The sequence below is a fragment of the Drosophila miranda genome, chromosome XL, assembly GCF_003369915.1.
Source record: "Drosophila miranda strain MSH22 chromosome XL, D.miranda_PacBio2.1, whole genome shotgun sequence".
Classification (NCBI taxonomy): domain Eukaryota; kingdom Metazoa; phylum Arthropoda; class Insecta; order Diptera; family Drosophilidae; genus Drosophila; species Drosophila miranda.
Window position 1 is genome coordinate 7,685,536 of NC_046673.1, and position 22,629 is coordinate 7,708,164.

General features: G+C 41.1%; 3 protein-coding genes across 4 annotated transcripts in view; all 3 read left to right on the forward strand.

Moving 5' to 3' along the window:
* The first annotated feature begins 255 nt into the window (after nt 1–255).
* On the forward strand, nt 256–1,309 carry LOC108164780 (signal peptidase complex subunit 2). Its single transcript, XM_017300701.2, has 2 exons — nt 256–434; nt 576–1,309. Exons 1-2 carry the CDS (start codon nt 396–398, stop codon nt 1,104–1,106), a joined length of 570 nt encoding a protein of 189 aa, XP_017156190.1. The 5' UTR covers nt 256–395; the 3' UTR covers nt 1,107–1,309.
* A 73-nt stretch (nt 1,310–1,382) lies between these two features.
* LOC108164779 (probable tubulin beta chain CG32396) lies at nt 1,383–3,107 on the forward strand. The gene is made up of 2 exons (XM_017300700.2): nt 1,383–1,569; nt 1,631–3,107. The coding sequence occupies exons 1-2, from the start codon at nt 1,513–1,515 to the stop codon at nt 2,975–2,977; spliced, it is 1,404 nt and encodes a 467-aa protein (XP_017156189.1). The 5' UTR covers nt 1,383–1,512; the 3' UTR covers nt 2,978–3,107.
* A 3,101-nt stretch (nt 3,108–6,208) lies between these two features.
* LOC108153560 (death-associated protein kinase related) overlaps nt 6,209–22,629 on the forward strand; it is a 62,355-nt gene continuing 45,934 nt past the window's right edge. Inside the window, exons 1-2 of one of the 2 annotated variants that reach the window (XM_017283644.2) lie at nt 6,209–6,260; nt 7,007–7,340. In XM_017283644.2, the coding sequence (XP_017139133.1) occupies nt 7,210–7,340 (131 nt within the window). In that variant the 5' untranslated portion in view covers nt 6,209–6,260; nt 7,007–7,209. Of the gene's footprint in view, nt 7,341–22,629 lie in introns of both variants that reach the window. The other variant, XM_033394707.1, reaches the window with a different exon arrangement.

Sequence of the window (22,629 nt, forward strand, 5' to 3'; positions counted from 1 at the left end):
ATATGATTTCGGATCATGGACAGAGAACGATTAACCCATTGTCGAACCATAAACAAACGAATGGCTTGGAACGTAAAGAAGAGTAGTTCAGGGGAGAGATATCGTGGTAATTTTCTTAAGTAAAGTGAGGATGGATCTAAAAAAGAATTTATATACAGTATAATTTCCCGCGGCTTAACTGAAGTTGTTCACCTCTTTCAATTTAGGGTGGTTAAGTGGGCTAAGTTCGTTTTTTCATCGATATATACGGTCGGTACATCCTATCGATAAGTCCGGCTGTAATATTTTGTTGTCGTGTCAAAAAAAAGGAAGCGCTTGGAAAAACTTTGTTCAAGCTGATTTGATTAAATTTTCACATTCCGCAACGCTCTAACCGAACAGCAGAACCGCCCACAATGACCAAAAAGGAGGACAAATCACAGCCAGGCGAGGAGGTAAGAATAATTGGCAGAATAATGACCGAAAACTTAGTGCCGGCTAGCCGCTGTCGCTGGCCGAAATAATTCTATTGTACACGTCATGTGTTGTGTTGTGTTATGTTTTTAATGGAAAATCCTTTCTTGCAAATTCGACAGCTGGTGAAGGTGAACAAGTGGGATGGGTCCGCGGTGAAGCACGCCCTGGATGATGCCGTAAAGACCTGCCTGCTGGGGGATCGTCCCCATCTGAAGGAGCAGTTCGGTCTGGTCAACACTCGCCTGGCCCTGTGCGCCCTGGCCGTTGGCGTGGCCATCATGGCCCATGCCTGGGACTACACCCACCCGTTCCCCCAGTCCCGTTCCGTACTGATGTTCAGCGTGCTGGCCTACTTCGCCCTAATGGGCGTGCTGACGCTCCACACAAGCTTCCGCGAGAAGGGCACCTTTGCGGTGGCCGTGCACAAGGAGAAGGAGCGCACCTACGAGGCGAGCTCTGACATGAAGAAGTACGACGACAAGTATCTGCTCACCATGAGCGTGCGCGATTCCAAGGGCCAGCGTGAGGTGAACAGCGCCAGGTCCTGTGCGGCCTTCATCGACACCAATGGCGTCATACTGGACAATCTGGTGGCCAACGAGGTGAACCGTCTGTACAATTTGTTGTCCGCGGAGAAGAAGGACAAATAGCAAGAATCGGTATAACAAACACAAAAACACAAAGCAAATATCCCCTCGCCCCCCCTTCCCATCATCTATCTTTGAGGAATGGAACGGCAGTCCCTTGCTAGTTTCCTTACAATTTATCCTTTTTTTTTTTTAAACTTGCTATTGTGTAACCTCGGTTTCCTCTTCTCTCATTAAATTGTAACATGTATGGTAAGAACTGTGAATGTGGTGGTTTTTGTACTAACGTATAGAATAGTTGATCAGAGCTGCCTAGAGGGGAGAGGAGAGCTGTGGAAAATGTGTCAGAAGGGAACGAACGATAGGCAAAGCGGGCAACAAAATGAGGCTGCAGTAGTGTTGTCGTCTGGACTTTTTTTCTACAAACCAAAATTCAAAATTAAGCTAGTGGTGTGGTATATGGTGCGGTATGAGGGAGATCGTTACCCTGCAGATTGGTGGCGCCGGCAATGCTATCGGCGATGCGGTGAGTATGTGCCTGCGGCTCCTTCGTGCTGTCCTCCTCATTCTTGTGGTTCTTGTGGCAGTTCTGGCACGTCATATCCCATGAGCATGGTGTGGACTACAGCTCGGGACGTTTCGCGGGCACCAGTCCCCTGCAGCTGGAGCGCATGAATGTCTTCTTCAATGCGACGGTGAGCAAGCGGTTCTATGCCCGCAGCATCGTCATCGACACGGAGGCCAGCACCATCCAGCGGCTGCATAACAGCAGTCAGCTGTACAGGCCCGAGAACTTTGTGGCCGGGTCGGAGAGTGCGGGCAACAACTTTGCCCGCGGCTACCATACGGATGGGGCCGAGATCCTGCAGCAGGTGCTGGACAACACGAGGCGGGAGGTGGAGGCCGTCGACTCCCTGCAGGGATTTCAGCTGCTTCACTCGATTGGCGGCGGCACCGGCTCCGGCCTGACCTCGCTGATCATGGAGGCGCTGGTCGAACAGTATCCGGACAATCTGCTGTGCAACTACGTGACCATACCCTCGCCGAACATGTCCCAGGTGGTGGTTGAGCCCTACAATGCTCTGCTCAGCACACCCGCCCTGGTGAACAATTCGCATTTGACGTTCTGTTTGGACAACGAGGCCCTGTTTCAGATCTGCAATCGGAACCTGAAAATCAAAATGTCCGGCTACGAGCACATCAATCATATCGTCGCCCTGACCATGTCCGGCATCACGACATGCCTCCGGTTTCCCGGCCAGCTGAATGCCGGCCTCAGGAAGATCTACGTGAACATGGTGCCATTTCCGCGCCTGCATTTCCTTATACCCGGCTTCGCGCCGCTGGTCACCTGCACGCAGCAGCAGTTCAGCAAGGGTACCGTCGCGGAGCTGGTCCAGCAGATCTTCTCCAGCAACAATCTGCTGTGCGCCATCGATCTGCGACAGGGTAAACTCCTGACCGCCGCCGGCATATTCCGGGGCAGGATGTCCCCCCGTGAGGTGGACCAACTGATGACGGGGATGCGCAATAAGAATATGAACAACTTTGTCGACTGGATACCCAACAACATCAAGACGGCGATCTGCGACATACCGCCGCGCGGGCTCAAGATGTCCGCCACATTTATCGGCAATACGACGGCCATTCAGACGCTCTTCCAGCGCCTCCTCGACGGCTCCTCGGTGATGCTGCGGCGCAAGGCCCATCTCCACTGGTACACGGGGGAGGGCATGGAGGAGCAGGAGTTCATCGATGCCCAGCAGGAGCTGCAGGCCATCATCGATGACTATCGCAGCAGTGCGGAAATGGATGGCGAGGGCGGCGGTGGTGGTGGCGGTGGCGCTGCCGGTGGCGGCGACGAAGATGGCAGTGTGGATGGCAGTGTTGGCTCTGGTGCTGCTGCCGGACCCCAATGTCCCTACTGTACCTAGATTGGACTGTTAGATGAATACCTACATACAATACTTGCACTTCCAAAAAGAAATTTCCAAATGCAATCATTTTGTCGTTTCATCTTTGTAAATCGGAATACAAATTGAATAGATATTGTCCTAGATTTTTCAACAATTTTGTGGAGTTTTTGTTCAATCGAATCGATCGATGCGGATCTCGCTTGGATGATCCACGATGATCGCTTCAAGGGACATTGAAGAGCATGCAGCATATAATCCTGACCATCCCAGATCTAGTTTTGGTATTCAAAAATGCAATTAGTTGCCAAATCTTTCGGGACTCGCGATCTATTTTCGGTTTGGACAAAAATTTTGCGTAGGTCAAAAGCCGGATCTGCTAAACTTGAAATGCAGCCAAGAGGGAGTTGAGAATGCGGCAGGGATTGGGGTAAATAAAAGGGCGCTCCTATATACATACATATGTATGTGCGTGCGTGCGTGCGTGTGTGGCTGGTGCCACGAGAGGCAGGAGATATGTATTCTATGCAGCATTATTAATAGATTGATGCTAAAGGTTTTTGCACTTGGTTTATTTCTGGTGCACCGCATTCCTGAGATGCCGTCGTGGTGACAAAAATATATTATATCCACGTACACACACGCCCAAATACAGAGAGGCGGCAGGCACCCAGTGTGCATCAAATCCCATCCCGGCCCCGAAGCGGACAAAATGCTCATGAAAAATGCGCAACGTCGGTCTGCAAGTGGAGCACACACACGCACACACAACCGTTATACTGGGTGGCAGGCACACCTACACACACCTCGAGAGAGCGAGAGAGAGAGAGGGAGAAAGGCCTGAAAGCATAAATATAAATTAAGAATTCAATAGAACGCGAGTAGAGACGCCAACTATTTGTGGGCTGGGCACCTTGCTACCAGCTCCCTGCCCTGCCACCCCGTGGCCACTTGGCATCGCCAAAAATTAGTTGACTAGGCGCCGCTTAACAGCATTGAAACATTGCCCAACGCGTGGACGGCGTGTGGTATTTCCAAAGTTAAAGAAACCCCCATATTTTGAATTGCGACACAGACAATCGATGTCACGGTCGATAGTATCGATTGGGTCAAAGGGTTTTACACTATCGATATTTATTTTTTGTTTTGTTTTGTATGGTTTCCTAATAAAACTGCTAGGAAAAAAGCCATAAAATCTGCTAGGAATAAATAATTTTGTATTTGTTTCTCGGTTTTAGGAGATATAAAGATTTTTCTCAGTACCGTTAGCGTGACCGTCTCCAAAGCGCGGCTTCAATTCGCTGCTAACCAACACTCTTCAGAAATCTATCATATTTAAATCTTTAAGGAACATAGAGCATAGAAAAGAAATGTCATTAATAATGTTTTGGTTTTTGTTTGTTCTTTGAAATGGTGAAAAATTCTCCAGCCCCATTAGATTTAAGCCAGCAACATTCTGCACATTGCCACAAGTCAAATACCCTGGGGAAAAAGGATATTATGAAACTGTTGAGATATTTGTAACAATATTACCTAAATACATATATTAGATATTCTTGTATTCCAAGTATTCCAGAGCAGAGGGAGAGAATATCTTTACTGCCGATTGATCTAGAAGAAATCTAGCTATAGCTAATTTGAAGGAAAGTCCTGGTTATTTGTTACAAATTTATAAAAAGAGTGCTGTCTTTGCTGGGGTCAACATTCTGCAAGTCCTCAATGTTAAAGTTAGTCAGGTGGATCTATTATGCTGATCCGAATAGTTCCTGCGCATAAAGAACAGATAATATTATTGATAGTCGGTAATAATGTAATAGTGGCAGTCATACTCTACATCAATATATATCAAGAGTACTCCGTAACCATTAAGTAATAGAATAACATAATACTATGATTTGAATATAATATCCGATCATGGACGATTAACCCATTATCGACCAGTGGGTATGAGAATAAAGTCCTTGGTTATTCTAAAAATTGAAGAATTCTAGCGCAGTCCAGGTAAACGATATCTTGGCAATTTCTGTTTTCAAGTATAGAGAAAGAATGTATCCACAAGAAGAATTTACATACAGAAATATTTTCGCAGATACACTAGAGCGGATCACCTTTTTAAGTAAAGGGGGGTTAAGTGGGCTAAGTTCTTGTTTCTGATTGGTATATTTACGGTATATTTTGAAAATGAGACCGTACATTTCGGTGCTGTTCTGAGGGTCATACTGTAGAAACTGGTTTTCGCCGCGCTCCCATGTGGTGTTTTTTAGTGCTAATTGGTATTTTTGTCATCTATTAATTTAATTTTCAATGTTATATAGAAATCCAATAAAAGCAAGTATTTCGAATAGGCATGTATCATGTATAGAATTGATTCATCAATCGTACGAAATTGAGTGGGCATGGCTAAATCTTCCATATAGATAGTATTATTCAACGGAACAAAGAATATGAGCAATTGGTCGTTTTTTGAATCGAATTTAAATTCGCCGCAGTTCGCCCCAGTTCGCTTTAGGAACAATGAGTCTCATTCTATACACAAGTTGCGGCAACATTTACTTGAAAACCGTTTTTTGGTCAAAATAAAATACATAAAGGTAATTAAAAGAAGCAATCTTGTAGAAAATGCATTTATCTATGGGATAAAGCTAAGTGGGCAAATCTATATAGCTTGAAATATAGGCAATACCCGATTCGCCGCAGTTTCGCTATTGCAGCAATGAGTCCCATTCCATACACAAACATGTTGCTAATTCCATGCACACATACCCTGGGGGTAATGGATGTTATAGAATTGTGAATACGTTTGTCTTCCAAGGCTTCGTAGGTATCAGGATAGAGATAAATATATACAAGATACTAATAATACACATGAATAAGTCAAAAACATATCAATTTGAGAAAAGGTCTTAATAAATTGCGTTTGATCTACATATAAAATTAGCGAAATAGGGTGTACAAAGGGATATACACGCATCATGTCTTCAAATACCAGCAACATTGCGACTGATTTTTTGTTGAACTATTTTGTTTAAACGTTGTTTTAGTCAAAATACAATAAAAGCAAGGATTAAAAACCATCCAATCTTGTAGAAAATTGATTCATCAATCGTATAAAATTAAGAAGTCATGGCTAAATGTTCTATATAGCTAGTAATACTCGACGGAATATCAAAAACGAGGAATATGTATAATAGAACTTGAATTCGTCAGACCGTATATTTTATGAGTGGGTCCGCGGTCACACTGCCCACATTATCAAAATTTTTTTTGAACCGAGCGGTTGCTGCGCGCGTCGTTGTCGAATTAAGTAAATACAAATAAATAAATATATTGAGAGCAGCTTTGAACCTTATTTCTTTTTGGTCCGGCCGTTCGTTCGGGCAAATTTTGTGTGTGCTTTATTTACTATTGTTCACTTTTAGTGTAAAAAAATCTTTGAACAAGTCGAACGCTGGGAGGCATACAAAATTTTTCCGTTTACGGTTCGTGCGCGCTACGAGTTTTGTTGTACCTACCTAACCATACAACCGAACCAACCCAAACCAAACCAAACTACCACCACCACGAACAGTGTGCCGTGCGTACCACAAAGTTTTAGATATTAACCTTTACAGCATTTGCATCCAGCAATTGTCGTGTTTTTTTGTTTTTGGCGCTAATCGAAAAATACGAAAATAAATTAAAGGAGAAACAAAAAAAAAGAAGTTGTGCCTACAGAACGGTAAAAATATACTACATACATACACACACACAACTACACACACACGAAGAGTGAGAGAGAGTGGAGTAGAGTAGAGTAGAGCCGCGGGAATTTTTTTTGGCTGCTGTGCATGGCTTATGTGCGCTTATGTGTGTGTGTGTGCGTGTGTGTGTTGCAGTTGCACTGGAATTTCTGTAGTGTGGCCACACTTTAGAGTCGTGTATGTGTGCGAGAGAGTGAGAGCAGAGCGCGCCCTCAACGTTTTTCAATTAACGAATTTGTCGTGTGTTTACCTTGTTCTCATCTTCCGCCTCTCACCGTTTTCTTTCCTTTTTATTCTTGTGCTAAAACAGAGTTTAAGAATACACAACGTGCGGCTCCCCGTCTCCCCCCTCCGGCCAACCCACCAAAATCAGAAAATTAGTCAAACATAAAACAACAAACAACAAAAAAATAACAGCCAGAGCCCTAAAAAAGAAACAAAAAAAAAAAACGAAATACGAAAGAAGATCTGATCTTCCCCCCTAAAAATACCCCGCACACAGATCCATAGATCATGTTCACCGAAAAGGGAATCTTTCCCATAGGCGATGGCCTTTTGGATGTAGATGCCGAACGCTTTAACGGATTGCTCGTGTCGCATGACATCAACGAGATCTACGAGGTGGAACAGACGCCGTTTGCCAGGTGAGTAGTATCCTCCGGTTCCAGTCGTCCTCACAAGAGGGATATCTTCTTTCTCTTTTCCTCTCTTCTCTTCTTTTTTTGGCACAAAACAAGTTTCACGTTTTCTCAAGCAGCTGCTCTCCAAAACATAAAAAAAAAAAAATACCAAATACTACAAAAGCGAAAACAGAAACAAAGCTCAAAATGTTGAAGAAAGTCTGAGTCCGGAGTCAGTTTTTTTGTTATTTTTTTTTGGTTTTTGTTTCTCTTCTTTTCTGAAAACTGAAAACTTCTGCGTCTCAAAACTTGTTTTATTTCGTTTTCTTCTTCCTCTTGTTCAAGTCTTCGGCTTTTCTGTGTGTGTGTGTGTGAGCAGTAGAAGCTCTCACACACGATCAGCAAAAGCGCACATGCAAGGCTGGCAGACAGAGACCGAAAGAGAGTTGTGTGTGTGGATAACGGCACAGTGTGTCTCGAGAGGGATTTCCAGGGTTTTTGTAAGACTTTCAAATTAGAATTGGGGGGAAAAACCGTTCAAGTGGTTCCAAAGGGCTCCCGAAAAAAAAACACCTCTCGTGTTGAATGGTTCTTAAATTTTACGAACCCTCAAGTACAGCGGTGGTATCTGTTCAGGGAATCGGTTCTGCGTGATACGAAAAAAACTTTGCACGGAGATCCATTGCAATTTTAGATACCCTCAATCTGTGCTATTTTCTGAGATAAAAAGGTTTTCTAGATTTCAAATGAAACTGAAAGATAATGCGTGATTAAATATTTCTCTGGAATCTCTGTAGCTCTCGAGATTGCTTTTTACTTTTTCTTCGCAATCTTAACTATTTATATATGATAAATATGAACTTTCAAAGATTTGTGAACAATTTCCATTCTGGTAGTTTTGTTATTGTTTTTTTTTTTTGCTCCACTGTGCATCGCATCTTTGCCTGTCTGCCGCCTGCCTGCTGCCCTTGTGGTATTTGCCCGCCGTTCCTCTGCATCTGCTGCTGCTGCATTCGGCCTAATGCTCTCTCCCTCGCTCTTACACTGCTCTCTCGCCCTCACAGCAGAGAGCAGCTGTTACTGTTTTCCGTGGCCGAACTGACCCTCGCTCTCTCTCTCTCTCCGTCTCCGTCTCAGTCTCCGACTGCTACTTCATTTCTTGTATTGCATTCCCACTGACCCTCAGAGTGTGCTCTGTCTCCCTTTCGCTGTCGGTTGGCTGGCATTGCATGCACTCTCCCTGTCCCTGTCCCTCTCGCTGGCTGCCCGTTTTGCGTTTTGCTAGATTTGCATTTTCTCCTCGTTTTATATCAAATCACAAAGGGTATATTATTATATTTGCCAAGCACTCGAGGAGAAGGGTCTCCGAAGAAGAGTACATTATATTCCAGAATGAAATGATTGGAAAACTTGCCAGGGTATCAGATGCTTCGAAGCTAACCTTTTACTCTTCTGGTTATACTCTTTTCATGATAATTTATTTTGCATTTCGTTTTCAACGTGCTCCGTTGTGTTCCCCTCATTAGCTTTTTTTTGTTTCGTCTCTCAACTTGAGACGAAAGTTCTTCACTTGTGCAGAGTGTCTCCCCCCTCTCTCTCTCGCTCTCTGGAAGGTCGTTGCTAACCCTTTCGATCATTATTATTATTCCTCGCCATTGCCACGATTTCCAGAGCCAACTGATAAGCTACGAGAGCGCACTAGCCAGGCGTAAGAGTGGGAAAGCACAATAAAAATATATTTGGTATATATTTCTCTCTCCATTTTGCTTCGTTCTTCCGCGTTTGGTCGGAAGCCCCAGCCAGCCACTTGATGCTTTTCTGCCGCATTTTTTGTCTCTTTTTGCGTGTACAGCAAACACACACACATACATACATGCCTCTGTTTGTGTGTTACTTACAGTTTATCGACGCATAATTTGTGGATCGTTTCCATCAACTAAATGACGATTCGAATGCGTTCGTGGATCGTTTCCATCAACGTTTCTGAATAACTGAGAAAACAAGGCTTATCAAGGTAAATACTGGGTTATATCTTCTTAGCTGGAAATTTGTCTGAAATTAAGTCTTTCTTGTGGTGGAGGCAACCAAAATGGGCGACACTCAATTCAAAAAAAATAAAATACAAAAAATAAATATATACATATGTATGCATATGTATTTCTTCTTTGAGCTGTGCATAATTGGACTTGGATGGATGTACATATCTTTTGGCAAGAAAGAAAGAAAAAAATGTTGGCGTCTGTTGTTGTTGTTGTTTGATTGTGGCCCAATTTATTTGGTACACAAAAAAAAAATAAAAAAAAGGAATACAAATTGACAGCGAGACAAATGAAGTTGTGGACACACGGCACCACCGGAGTTGCAGATATTTTTGTTGCTGGTTATTCCGTCTGCGGCTGTGGCTGTGTTGCCGCCGCCTGTTTTGCTATGTGGCTGCCACAAAGCCCACTTGACTTCCACACTATTGGCACATTGTCCAGTTTTGGAGATGTGTGTGTGTGTTTGGTTTTTTTTTTCGGTACGGCTACGGCTGTTGGCCTTTCAATTGGAAATTAGGACGCATTTGGTGGGCAGCCAGCCGCTTGCATAATGGAGATTTTTGATTTACCAAGAAAATGGTATAAAAAAAAGAGCTACAATCATTGTACCTTTGCCACGAATAAAAGTCATATTTTTAAATGGGGGGATTATTGGACATTCGATTTAAAGACTGTTAAGGGGGGGGGGGGGGGGGGGGGGGGGAGATACCTCGCTCAATTTATTACTCATTGTGTCCTTGTGACTGACGTCACAGGAAAAACCAACCCCCAACAAAATCGTGGAAAAGGCTCTCCCACCCACACGCCCACAGCTGACAGATGACTTTCTGTTTGTGTGTGTGTGTGTGTGTTGCGTGGGCTGCCACGAGCCACGGGCCACAGGCTGCAACTGGGCCAAATATACATACAACTGGCTTGTGCGTGGGCGAGGTTCAGCCTCTGGGCCCGGCCAACCCCCTCGTTAGGACAAGAGCAATTTTGTTGGGCGACGAGGCAGAGGCTGGGGAGTCTTTGGTTCTCTGGTAGGGTTGGCCTTTGCACCCCTACTTACCTCCTCCTCCCTCCCTTGTGTATTGATGGAGGACCCCCATTCAAAGAGTCAACAAGATTCGAGATTTTCTTTTGTTTTTACAGGCGAAATCGATTTTGCCACCATCTGTGGCAGGCAGTGCCCAGACATAAGGGCGCAAGAACGTGTCCGTGACAGATAAGGGTAATGAAAACAGAGTCCGGGTATGCGGCAGATTCGAAGGGGGGAGATAGTGCAGTTTTATTGGAATTTTTGTGGTGAAATTTTTCAAAAATCTTTTCATTTTATTCTTGCACTTTGCTCCTCAATCCCAAATCTCAATCATCTTATGGCCCATCGATTCCCTGGTGGATTTGTTTATTTTCCCAAAGAATTATTTGTTTGTTCTAAGGCACATGCGAACGACTTCAAAAATGCGATCGTAACTTTTTGCCTTTTGCTGGAAATTTGTGTTTGTTTATCATTTTATTTGAATGCCTTTCTTTATTTGCCAAAGAGCCGAAAAAAACAATAACCAAAACCAACCCACGGAGGCCGATGCTCCTTTCAGGGAAAAGGGTACGCTATGCAAATGTATTATTATGCCAGAGCGAGATCCTCTCTCAGAGAGGATCTTCGCAGCGAGTAGATAAGAGCTGTAAGTGCTGAGTGCGAGAGAGAGAGGGACATCGTCCACATCGTTTGCTGGCCCTCCATCTAGCGGTTGTCCACAAGGAGCTTAATGGTGCGCTCAGAAGCTCAGCTTCAGCCGAACACCAAAGCTTGCTCTCTCCCTTTCGCTCTCTCGTTTGGAACTCCTACGCAAAGTTTGCGCTCTTCTCCAAAATGAAGGTATTAAAACATTCAATCAACCCCTTCGCCTTCGCAAGTCTTTTCTTTCTTTTGTGCGTTTTATTTTTTTGTTTTTGTGGTGTTTTTGTATATTTGCCAAATTAATTTTTCAAATTGCCATTTTGGCTAATTAACCGGACCCCCCACACACACGAGAGGGGGCCGCAGGAGTCGGTGGACGCCCACGCCCTCGCAATTTATTGCCTCGTATTGATACTTTTTTGATTATCTGTTTTATGGGATCTCTCTCTGTGTGCTACTGCCACTGCCGCCGAACGAACAGTCGATGATGGGTTCATTTTAATTGAGTTTTTCAATATGCCGATTGCTCCTCCGCCTCCGCCTCCACCGCCCCCCCAACGGGAGTGGTGACAGTGGGGGGAGCTTTCAATGGGGAGAGTCGGAATGTAACCTTGGAGTCCGTCTAAAATATATTTAGAAAACGCCAAATGGGAATTCTTTTGTTGATTTTATTTATTTAGAGGGACATGGAATTTTAATGGGAGAAAACATATTTTTGTGTTTCTTTTTTTTCTTAAAAAAAAAATACTTTTTAGCGAATATTTTTTGGTATTTTCTTGGGAAAGAGGAAAGGGAAGGGAGTCGGTGGATTACGAAATGCAAAACATGTGCTTCCTTCCGCTGTGGCTCTGTGAAATCAGTTTCAACTTCCACCGCATATCCCCATATCACATCCAGCAGTCCCCCCCCCTGTCACCAAGCAATAGGAAAACAAGAAAACAATGTTTTCTTCAGATAATTAACGCGTTGACAACACACGAACTGCAGACAATGAACACCAAGTGATGACAAGAGAAGAGACAATAAAAGAAAACCAAAAGCTTAGAGAGAGAGACAGAGAGAGTAAGAGAGAGAGAGAGTATCGAAGCCTCAAGAGGGCCAGGATTTTACACAGGAAAGCGATCTCAGGTGTACTCTCTTTCTCTCTCTCTCTCTCTGTGAGGAGAGCAGCAGCAGCAGAGTTCGGCAGAAAGTTCTATCAAATATGTTTGATCGTTTGTATCAAAGCTGCACTGCTTGCTACTCCAGCAGCGACAGAAGCAAAGGCACAGGCAGCAGCAGAGATAGAAGCAGAAGCAGAAGCGGATACAGCAGCAGAGGCAGAGGGAGAGTCAGCAGCGGCAGAGCTAGGAAGAGAGCAGAAGCATAAGCAGAATCAGAGACAGAAGCAGCAGCAGAGACAGAAGCAGAGGAAGAAGCAGTGGCAGCGGCAGAACCACGAGGTAGCCGGCGAAGAAAAATGCGCCAGAGAGGGCAAAGGCGGTGCAGGAGCAGTATCAGCTGTAGGCGAAGGGCATCACAGCAGCAGCTTATCGAAAAGAAAAACAACAAAGCAAAGCAGAGCAAAGCTCTCATGAGAGAGATCGGGCAGGTCTATCTTTTTATTCCATACCGTATCTTGTTCCGTTTCATAGATTCCGCGTATGGAATCGAAACGCTTTATAAATTGTTCACAAAAGAAAGGACACAAAAAGATATCGAATATATTGGGGGGAGGGAATCGGAATGGGCTTACGGGGGTGCCGGTGAGGGGAAGACTGGCTAAACCCAAAAATCAATAAAAATAAATGACAAAAACCTAAAATTAACAGCTATTTTTTAGTGGTGGGGGGAGGTCGGGGAAGGAGGAGGGTGGTTTAAGTTATTGGTAAATGTATTAACCCCTGTCTAGCCAGCTACCAATAATTATTTGACCTTTCTAAGGCCTAGCAACCCCCTAAACTAGCCCTTCGCCCCCCCAATTTTCTCTCTTTCCACCCAAAAAATATTTATTTTTGGTTCCCTTGTTGTTGTTATCTGTCTGTCTGTCTGTCGTCTCCTTCATTGAGCTCTGATTGCTCTCGTAAAACCCACACCCCCACAAGGCGGCGGCGGTGTTGGTGGCACGTTCCCCTTTGTTGCAGCTGCATTTTAATGAGGTTTTTGGCTTTCAGGGTTGTCAGGAGTCGCTGCAAACAGGAGACAGGAGACACAGGGGTCATTGACAATGTGATTAAGTTCCGGTGACTGCTTCATTCTATGAAGACTGAAGAGGAGTGCTCTCTGGGGTGTCTTCCAGGAGAAAGAATCTCCGAAAGAGTCCACCGAGAAAGTGTTTTCGTATTGTGGGAACAGATTCATGGCTGATCCGTGATCCCATGACCATTGTCCCGCTCCTGTCGGTAGAGATCGTCTGAGACCTTTATCCGCTGTTCTCTGGGAGAGCCTCTGTGTGAAGTCCCTGGCTAAAACGACTCGAAGCCAGCCCCTGGAATCGAAAAATTCTCCATGCTCTTAGCCGGTCGCCGCCCCCGTCGCCGCCTCCGTCTCCCTCCCCTCTCGCCCTTGACTGCGCCTCAGATTCTGACAGCTGACAGCTGGAAAAATGTCAAGGACGCCTTCTTCGCGTTGAAGCATTTTTCCAATGATTGGGTTTTTGTTGGTGGTGGCGCCTCTGCCTCGCTGCCACGGTTTCAGTTTCAATTTCAGCCGCTTTGAGCCGCTTTGGGGGGCTATTATTGGGTAATTCTTTTGCGCCTCGTCTGGCATTTCAATTTGGTTGATCTCCATTTCCGCTTGACGTGTGCTGGCTGTTCGCGTTGGCCTTTAACCTTTCTGTGGTTATGGTTCTGTTTTAATATTTTCGCTTTTTTTTTTTTAAGTATTTTTACTACATTTTTTGCTGGGTAGTTGACTCCCCAGCCAAGGTCGTTGTGGCCACATAACTGAATGATTCGGACTCGGAGCGGAGTCTGGCGATTTGGAAATCAATGTGCACTGACCTTGAAGTGTGGTGTAGTGTGGAGAGGGGGCAGAGGGGGAGAATGTTGTGCTCCCCCAAAGTTCAAGCAAATTGCATTTTGTTTTAGTTTTTAATGGAAAAAGAGCGCTGGCTTTGGTTTCAAAAACGAAATACACGAGGAGTAACGAAATGGAATGGAATGGAGTGGAATGGAATGGGAAGAGAAGCTTCCTTTCTTTTCAGGAATAAATAAACTTGAATCCAACTTTTATTCCGTTTCGTTCCGGTAACCAATTGAAATGGAACATACATATATTGAAACACTGGCAATGGAACGTTTTTTCTTCCCCCCTTCACCCTATTTTTTTATGCTTCATGCTACATATATTTTTTGGTTGTTTATTTTTTTTCGTAACATTTATACGACCCTGTGGAATGTGGAATTTAATCTAGGCCCAAGGGGGGTTTTCGCTGCGCCCTCACCTCCCTATCTGTGGGGCTCTCTTTGTCTCTGTCTGTGTCTCTTCTGCATAAGCGATAAGATAATCAAAATGCGACTCTACCGAAGCGACGCGACGCGAAGCGACGTATGTGTGTGTGTGTGTGTGTGTGTGTGTGTGTGCTATATTTTGTTGTTGTTTCTTGAAGAATGATAATATCTGAACACTCTGCCCCATCATTCCCTCTCTTATTGGCACTGTTTGCAATGAAATGCCACCATTCCATTCCATTCCAACATTTCTAATGCGCCTCCTTGGATGGTGGAACGGCGGCAAAGGGATACAAAGCCTGTGGGCTGTTGGCAATGCCCCAAGGCCCCTCTCAAGTGAAAGGAAAAGGTTTAGATTTTAGTTTCAGTTCCAGAATCCCTCGGGGAACTAGTTCAGTTCATTGACTCGCGACAGATGATGCAACAAATTTGTGTGTGTGTTTTTGCTCTCTGTTATTCAATCGCTTTCAACAAAAGTTGTTTCGCATGAGAAAACAAAAATTTCCATGTGGAAAGGGGACTTTGCACCACAAACAGACAGACCCCAAGCCCGAGACTTAACGGCTCTCCAGCTGTATCCGTATCTCTATGTAAATATGTGCATGTGTGTGTGTAGATGACTCTTATCAGCTGAATATTCTGGCCTGGGGGAGGGAGGGCGATAATGATAATGAAATTTCCAAATTGACATTGGGGACCGATCGAAACACTGGAAACTACAGAACTAATCAAGCGATTAATCGATCAATCAACTGACACTGGAAACTAATGATCCCCCCCCCCCCCACACACACACACACACACACAGACACGGAAGAGAGTGTGTGAGATCTGTTTAGAGTTGATTTTTCCCAAAAGGAACTATGAGGCCAAAAAATGTTGCATCGCTGACGAATCAAGAAATTCAGAATTGGAACAAAAGCGAGTATCGGTAGCCAGGAGGCACTTCCGCTGAATGACTAACGAGTAACGATATATACTCGTATTATAATTGCATTCTGGCTGCAAGTGCAATGCCAATAAAAAAGCGTTGACATTTCGACTGGGATGCAGTACAGCTAAACAGATAAATGGCATAATAATTCTAGTATCTAAATGGAGAATACCCCTGATGTAAATATACCACATACATCCTGACCAGGAACACCCTGTGTTACGACCCTCGAATATCATAATCCCAATATAAAGAGAAACACCACCATATTTATTTGAAATATTCGATTTTTATGTAGAGAAAAATATACTTTGATTTAAGCATTAAAATTTATTTTTAAAATTATTTTTGGAACATTTTTTTTAAAGGTTATTTTTTTTTTTAAATACTTTGTAATTTTTCCTTTTTAACACAAAATTTCAAGAACGTTAAAAAAAGCTAATATACCTATTTTTTTTATTTACCCAACCATCCCACCAAGAAATATTCCCTATAAGAAAATTCGAGGGCAAAACGTGCCGAAAATCTAAAGAAATTTCCGTGTTCTGGAACAAAATTCGTTGTATAGAAAACTTCGTTGAGAAATTCGACTTTATTTAATTGAAATATCAACAATCAGAAGCAGGAATCATCTATGGGATAACTCCCAATCCATGATCTTCTGTTGCCCTTGTCCGATGTTCCCTGTCTCCTTGATTTCACTGTCCGTTATTCTGTTCATTTGCCCCTGCCAGTGCCCATCGAAGGTATCATTGAAAACGGCACTGGAAAAACGGAAAGAAGAACCCAGAGTGTAACAAAAATCCCAGCAAAAATACGAGGCACAAAAACAAACGATTTTGGCATTGAGCCATTGAGCCCAGACCCCGACAAGAGCCCTTGAAAAAAGAACAACAAGCGAGAAAGAAAGAAAGTCACCAATAGAAATGGAAATGGAAATGGCAAGTGGAAAGTGGAGAGCCCTGTGCTGGAAGCCAGCTAAAAAAGTTTATGGTCAAGTTAAAAATAATATTTGCTCTTTGACATTCAGAATTATTCAATTTTTCACTTTTCCATTCCCATAACGAACGAAAGAACGAGCGAAAAAATAGTGTGGGAAAACGAGGGAACTGTTCCGTGGGCCCCTCGATATCTAATCGATGGTCGGGGCAATTAGAGAGCGCTTATCGGGGGGCTCTCGGGGGCGATAAGCATTGCGTTGATAATAAAATACGTGCCGAAGATGAGTTTTCGTTTGTCCCCCACATTTGTACCCTTGGGTTGGCTTACAATGCTCTCGTTTTTTCAGAACCAGATGATTAATCGATTGCCATGTAATTATAAATCCACCAAGCACTCCAGATAAGGCTGAAACCCGAAGGAGGAGGGGGAAATCGTTTCCATTGATTTTCTTTTTTTTCAAGTGTAGGCCACGTAATCGTATCGTATTTCAGAACTTCAGAATACCCTTCATATTTGTGTTATCGGTCAAAGTCCACTTATTTCTAGTGAAAAAACGCAAGAAATTTAATTTTAAATATGGAAAAAAGGGTCGACGAAGGGAATTAAAATGAATCTAGATAAAACAGAATTTTATGTTCGTGTATTTTGTTGTCCAATGTTACGTCAAGAACCTATCACCCTTACTCAAAAGCAATTGAATTGAATTTAAATTTAAAAAATTAAAAAAGAATAAAATTAAGTAATGTTAAAATTAAAACACTATTTTTACAAAATGTTAATTAATATAATACAAATACAACAACTGAAATGGAAAATGTAAAAAATTAATAATTTAAAAATAACTAAAAATTAAAAAAGAATTTAAAAATTAAAAAAAAGGAAAATTAAAAAAAAAAAAAATTCATTAAAAAAAAAACGAATACAAAATTGAAATATGCATTTAATATATTCAAAAAATAATAATAATAAATTTAAAATAAAAAAAATAAATTTAAAATAATAAAACAAATTTAAAATAATAAAAAATAAATATAAAATATTTACAAATATTAAAAATTTAAAATAATATAAAATAAATTTAAAATAATAGAAAACAGCCTTTATAATAATACAAAATAAATTAAAAATAATAAAAAATAAAATAAAAATAATAAAAAATAAAATAAAAATAATAAAAAATAAAATAAAAATAATAAAAAATAAAATAAAAATAATAAAAAATAAAATAAAAATAATAAAAAATAAAATAAAAATAATAAAAAATAAAATAAAAATAATAAAAAATAAAAATAATAAAAAATAAAAATAATAAAAAATAAAAATAATAAAAAATAAAAATAATAGAAAATAAAAATAATAAAAAATAAAAATAATAAAAAATAAAAATAATAAAAAATAAAATAAAAATAATAAAAAATAAAATAAAAATAATAAAAAATAAAATAAAAATAATAAAATAAAAATAATAAAAAATAAAATGAAAATATCAAAAAATAAATTTTAAACATTATAAAACTTAAAAAAGTGAATGAAACATTTTAAAAATGAATGGCAAACTAAAAATTCTAGACAAAAATAAACTACAATTAAAATTACGAAAAAAACATTTTTAAATTAAAATTAAAAAATTTAACTTTTTGCTGTATTTTAAACAGAAACCCCAATGTTCTTCCATAGTGGAGTATCCAGAACTTCTCTTCCGTTGATAAAACCCTACTTAAGTGCCTCCCCCTCCCAACCCCCACCTCGAAATGATGACTGACCACAAAAAAAAGCTAACGGTGCAAACTGGCGACGAAATTTCCAAAACTTAGTGCTGCCGCTGCCCCTGCCGCTGCCCCCAAATACAACCTCAATTTACCGTTGCATCAGAAGCGGCAGCGGCAGTGGCAGCGGCAGTGGCAGCAACAAATGAAATTGTCTAATTGCCGAGGCAGCGACAAGCGCCGACCAGCAGACATCTCGAAGCGGCGAAGGAAGCCATCAAGCGGACAAGCAACAGCGTCTGCAACGTCCACAACGTATGCGCAACATTTTGGCCAGCAAATGGAAAACATTTTACGTGATTTGCATGAACAATTGCCGAAAATCCAATGAAAAATACCCCAAAAAAAAAACAACAACCAGAAACATGAAATGAAGGATACTCTGCCATGGGACTACCGACAATCGATGGGACTATCCATGGCTATCGGTTGCCAGCCAAGTTTTGGCTAAAATCATGATACCCCGCCTTGGCGAAGGCTACAGGGTAGCCCGAAACGTTGAAAATTCGTAACGCGTAACCGTGATTCGTCGTCGTTTGGCTTTTTGTTCAAACCATATGAAGAAGGCCCCCCCTCCCCTCTTTCCCCCTCTTTCCCCCTCTTTCCCCCTCTTTCCCTGAGCTGACTGAATTTTTGGAGGTTTTTTTTTGCAGGTCTTCTTGGGAAGAGAGGTAAATAAACTTCTTATTAGCTTTTGTACTCCTCCAATTCCTCCTCCTCCTCCTCCTCCTCGTCCTCCTCCTCCTCCTCGTCCTCCTCCTCCTCCTCCTCCTCGTCCTCCTCCTCCTCCTCCTCCTCGTCCTCCTCCTCCTCCTCCGCCTCCTCCTCCTCCTCCTGCTCCTCCTCCTCCTGCTCCTCCTCCTCCTCCTCCTGGAAATCAATAACTCCTTAAGGTGTTCAGTTCCTGTGACTTTTCCGAGTCTTTTCAACGAAGAATGCTTCAAATTTGTATAGTACCATGATACCCCTTGAAACTAGGGTATCAACATGTTTCGTTGGGGGGATGGCGGGGGGAAACGTGACATCGTTTTGGGTCTCGAACAAAAATTGGTGTTGCTGTTGTTTTTGTGGCGGTTGGCTGCCGCTTTGCCTCGATGACGGCTTTAACCCATGTTGACCTGTCTGTCTCTATCCGTATCTCCCTCTGTCTCTCCCCCTCCCCCTCCCCCGTTACCCACAACTCGCCTATCATTTCTCCCTCTGCTGCTCCCCTTTTGCCGTGTATTTCCACACTCGAACAACAGCAACAACAACAGTAATGGAAAATTTTTTTTGTTTTTCGGTTTGTTTGGTTTTTTTTTTGCCGCTTCGGGGGCTTGACAAATTTGAAATTTTAATTTTTAACGGTTTTTTCTTTCTTGTTTTTGCCATTTTGCAAAAGGGGGGAGTGGGGGGTGGTCTTATATGCTAAATTGTTGCTGGAGGAATTGCCTCACATGTGTGTGCATCGGGTTTCAATGATGTATTTTACATTTGTACTAGAGCCTTGGAGGAACAGGTAACCAGGGAGGCGCTGGGAGGCAGTGGGAGGCGGTGGGAGGCGGTGGGAGGCGGTGGGAGGCGATGGGAGGCGATGGGAGGCGATGGGAGGCGGTGGGTGGCGGTGGGAGACGGTGGGAGGCGGTAGGAGGCGGTGGGAGACGGTGGGAGGAGGTGGGAGGCAGTGGGAGTCGTTATTTGCCTCGTATAAAATAATAAAAAAATTAAAATAATAAAAGTAATAAAAAATTTAAAATAATACAAAATAATACAAAATAATACAAAATGATACAAAATAATAAAAAATAATAAAAAATAATAAAAAATAATAAAAAATATATTTAAAATATTAAAAAATATATTTAAAATACAAAAAAATTAATTTTAAATATTAAAAAGTAAATTGAAAATATAAAAAATTAATTTTAAATATTCTAAAATTTGTAGCCTCGTGCCCCGTTCGGCCAGTTAGAATCGGCGTCTCAGCCGCCCAAAAGGTCATTTGCCCTGTGTCAGATCCGTAAAATTCGGTTTTTTCTTCTCGCTCACTCTGTACATATTCTGCTTGAAAGAATGGGCAATCATTTGCTGGTCTTTCGGCCTTGAAGGAGGGAGAAAAAGGTTTCTTTTGATTGAACAAAGGATTCGTAATAATCGAAGGGCTCTCAGATGTACCATCGGAGAGGGGAAGTGGGGGGAAATGGGAGTACATTTTGCTGTATTTTGAATTTATTTGAAATAAATCTTAGCCTTCCCTTTATTGTTGCTCGAGTCCCCCAACCGCACTAATCCCACGGGCAATAATTATTCACACAACAATTCAAGCACTCAAGCACTCACCTTTGAACCCTTCCAACCCATGCAACTCTGCGCTTTTTAATTATTTTATTTACGCTTTTTTTGCGCTCTGTAGAATTTTGTGTAATCTTTTTTGCAATTGTTGCTTAGTTTTTTTTATTGCTTTTTTATTTATAATTGCTTTAATTGTTATTCAAGAAATGCGCCGAATGCGCCCCTCCCTTACAAATGCATTGCGACCCTCGATTCTTGATGAAATTTGCCCACCAACAAAGACAATTAATGCCGTATGGGTTTCATTTTTTGCAATTTGTTGTAATTGAGAGGCAGAGAGTGGACGAGGGGGGGCTGAAAGACGAGCTAGGCATGGGAAAGGGCTGCAAAAATTGTACAAAAAAAGTACACGCTTATTAGAGAATGCCTGTGTCTAAGAAATGCCCAAATCAAACACCAGAAAACAGAAAAACAGAAGAGCAGCAGGCCACAAACCCTCCTACTCTCGTACTCTCGCTCGTTCCGCACTATAAACGCCCAGGCATGTCAAGTATACGACACGACAATCGCAGAGGAGATGCGATGAGAGAAGAGAACATTCATAGAGAAGTGGCTTGTGGAGGAGAGAGAGATCAGCGTCTGCTGAAAACGAACGCCCAAGGAATGCAGGAAAAATCAAATCAAATCAAATGGACGAAACCAAAGGAATGCGGCTTTAACGATCGGCCAGAGGGAGAGAGAGGCAGAGAATAAGCACTCGACCAGGTCTTAAAGATGCTGTCAAGGTCGTTGGTGTTTGCCTTGAAAACAGCAACAGCAACAACAAAAAGATGCAACGAATGGAACTGGCAGGAAAACTGGTCTGTCGGTCGGTCAGTCTGCAAGAAGATGCACCCAAGCCGAACCGAGAACGAAGAGGAGGAAGCCAGATGGTAAATAGCCAGATCGCTCTCTGCCTCCTCGCTGATTCGCTCTTGGGGCATTGTTCTTTTTCGGGCGGGGCGGCGGGGCGGGGTGGGCCTTCAAAAAGTGCTGGCAAAAAACAAAGAGTACTTGACTAATTAGCAGAAACATCAACAAAAATGATCATGACGATCATGAAGATCCCCCTTCAATGTCCCTGTCTCTCTCTCTCTCTTTCTCTTCTTCTCGCTGGCTAAATGATCTCGAAAACAAATCTGACAAACGGCATTGTCTTCCTTATGTTCTGCGCTTCCTTTCAATCTTTACATAACTTTCATGCCTCAAAGGTTTTTGGAGCTTTAAAAAAATGGCTTATGGCTTCCACACCAACAAAAATGCTGTCATCCATTAGCCAGCGGTTGAATGCACTGGGAAGGCCAAAGGGAGCTGTGTCCGTTCGTTTAGGGGACATTTGTTCAGCGTTTGAGTGATGGGGATATTTTAGGATTGAACTCATGGATCGCAGTAGATGAGAGACTCTTTAAATATCTAGAGTAACTGACCCGTTAATAGTTAAAAAAAAAAATAATAAAAAAAATATAAAATTAATAATATAAAATAAAAAAATAATAAATAATATAAAATAAAAAATAAATAATATAAAATAAAAAATAAATAATATAAAATAAAAAATAAATAATATAAAATAAAAAATAAATAATATAAAATAAAAAATAAATAATATAAAATACAAAATAAATAATATAAAATACAAAATAAATAATATAAAATAAAAAATAAATAATATAAAATAAAAAATAAATAATATAAAATAAAAAATAAATAATATAAAATAAAAAATAAATAATATACAAAAAAATAAAAAAAATAATAATAAAAAATAAAAAATAAATAATAAAAAATAAATAATAAAAAATAAAAAATAAATATTAAAAAATATTTAAAAAAATTCATAGATACAAAATAAATATTAAAAAAATATATAAAAAATAAATATAAGAAAATAAATATAAAAAAATAAATATAAAAAATTAAATATAAAAAATTAAATATACAATAATAAATATAAAAAAATTAATATGAAAAATTAAATATACAAGAATATAATAAAATAAAAAACAATAGAAGATACAACAAATGATAACAGATACAACAAATAATAACAGATACAAAAAATAAAAGATACAAACAAAATAAAAAATACAAATAAAATAAAAACAAATAAAAAATACAAATAAAATAAAAACAAATAAAAAGATATATATGTATATTAAAAAAAGAATTTTAAATTAAAATAAAAATCAATTAATACATACAAAAAACGAAAAAAATTAAATTTACAA

Bases quoted from the DNA above. Each gene is read 5' to 3' on its own strand.
- LOC108164780 (XM_017300701.2), top strand. From the start codon at position 396: ATGACCAAAAAGGAGGACAAATCACAGCCAGGCGAGGAG. The intron at 435-575 runs GTAAGAATAATT...CAAATTCGACAG, and splicing joins AATCACAGCCAGGCGAGGAG to CTGGTGAAGGTGAACAAGTG.
- LOC108164779 (XM_017300700.2), top strand. From the start codon at position 1,513: ATGAGGGAGATCGTTACCCTGCAGATTGGTGGCGCCGGCAATGCTATC. The intron at 1,570-1,630 runs GTGAGTATGTGC...TTCTTGTGGCAG, and splicing joins GCAATGCTATCGGCGATGCG to TTCTGGCACGTCATATCCCA.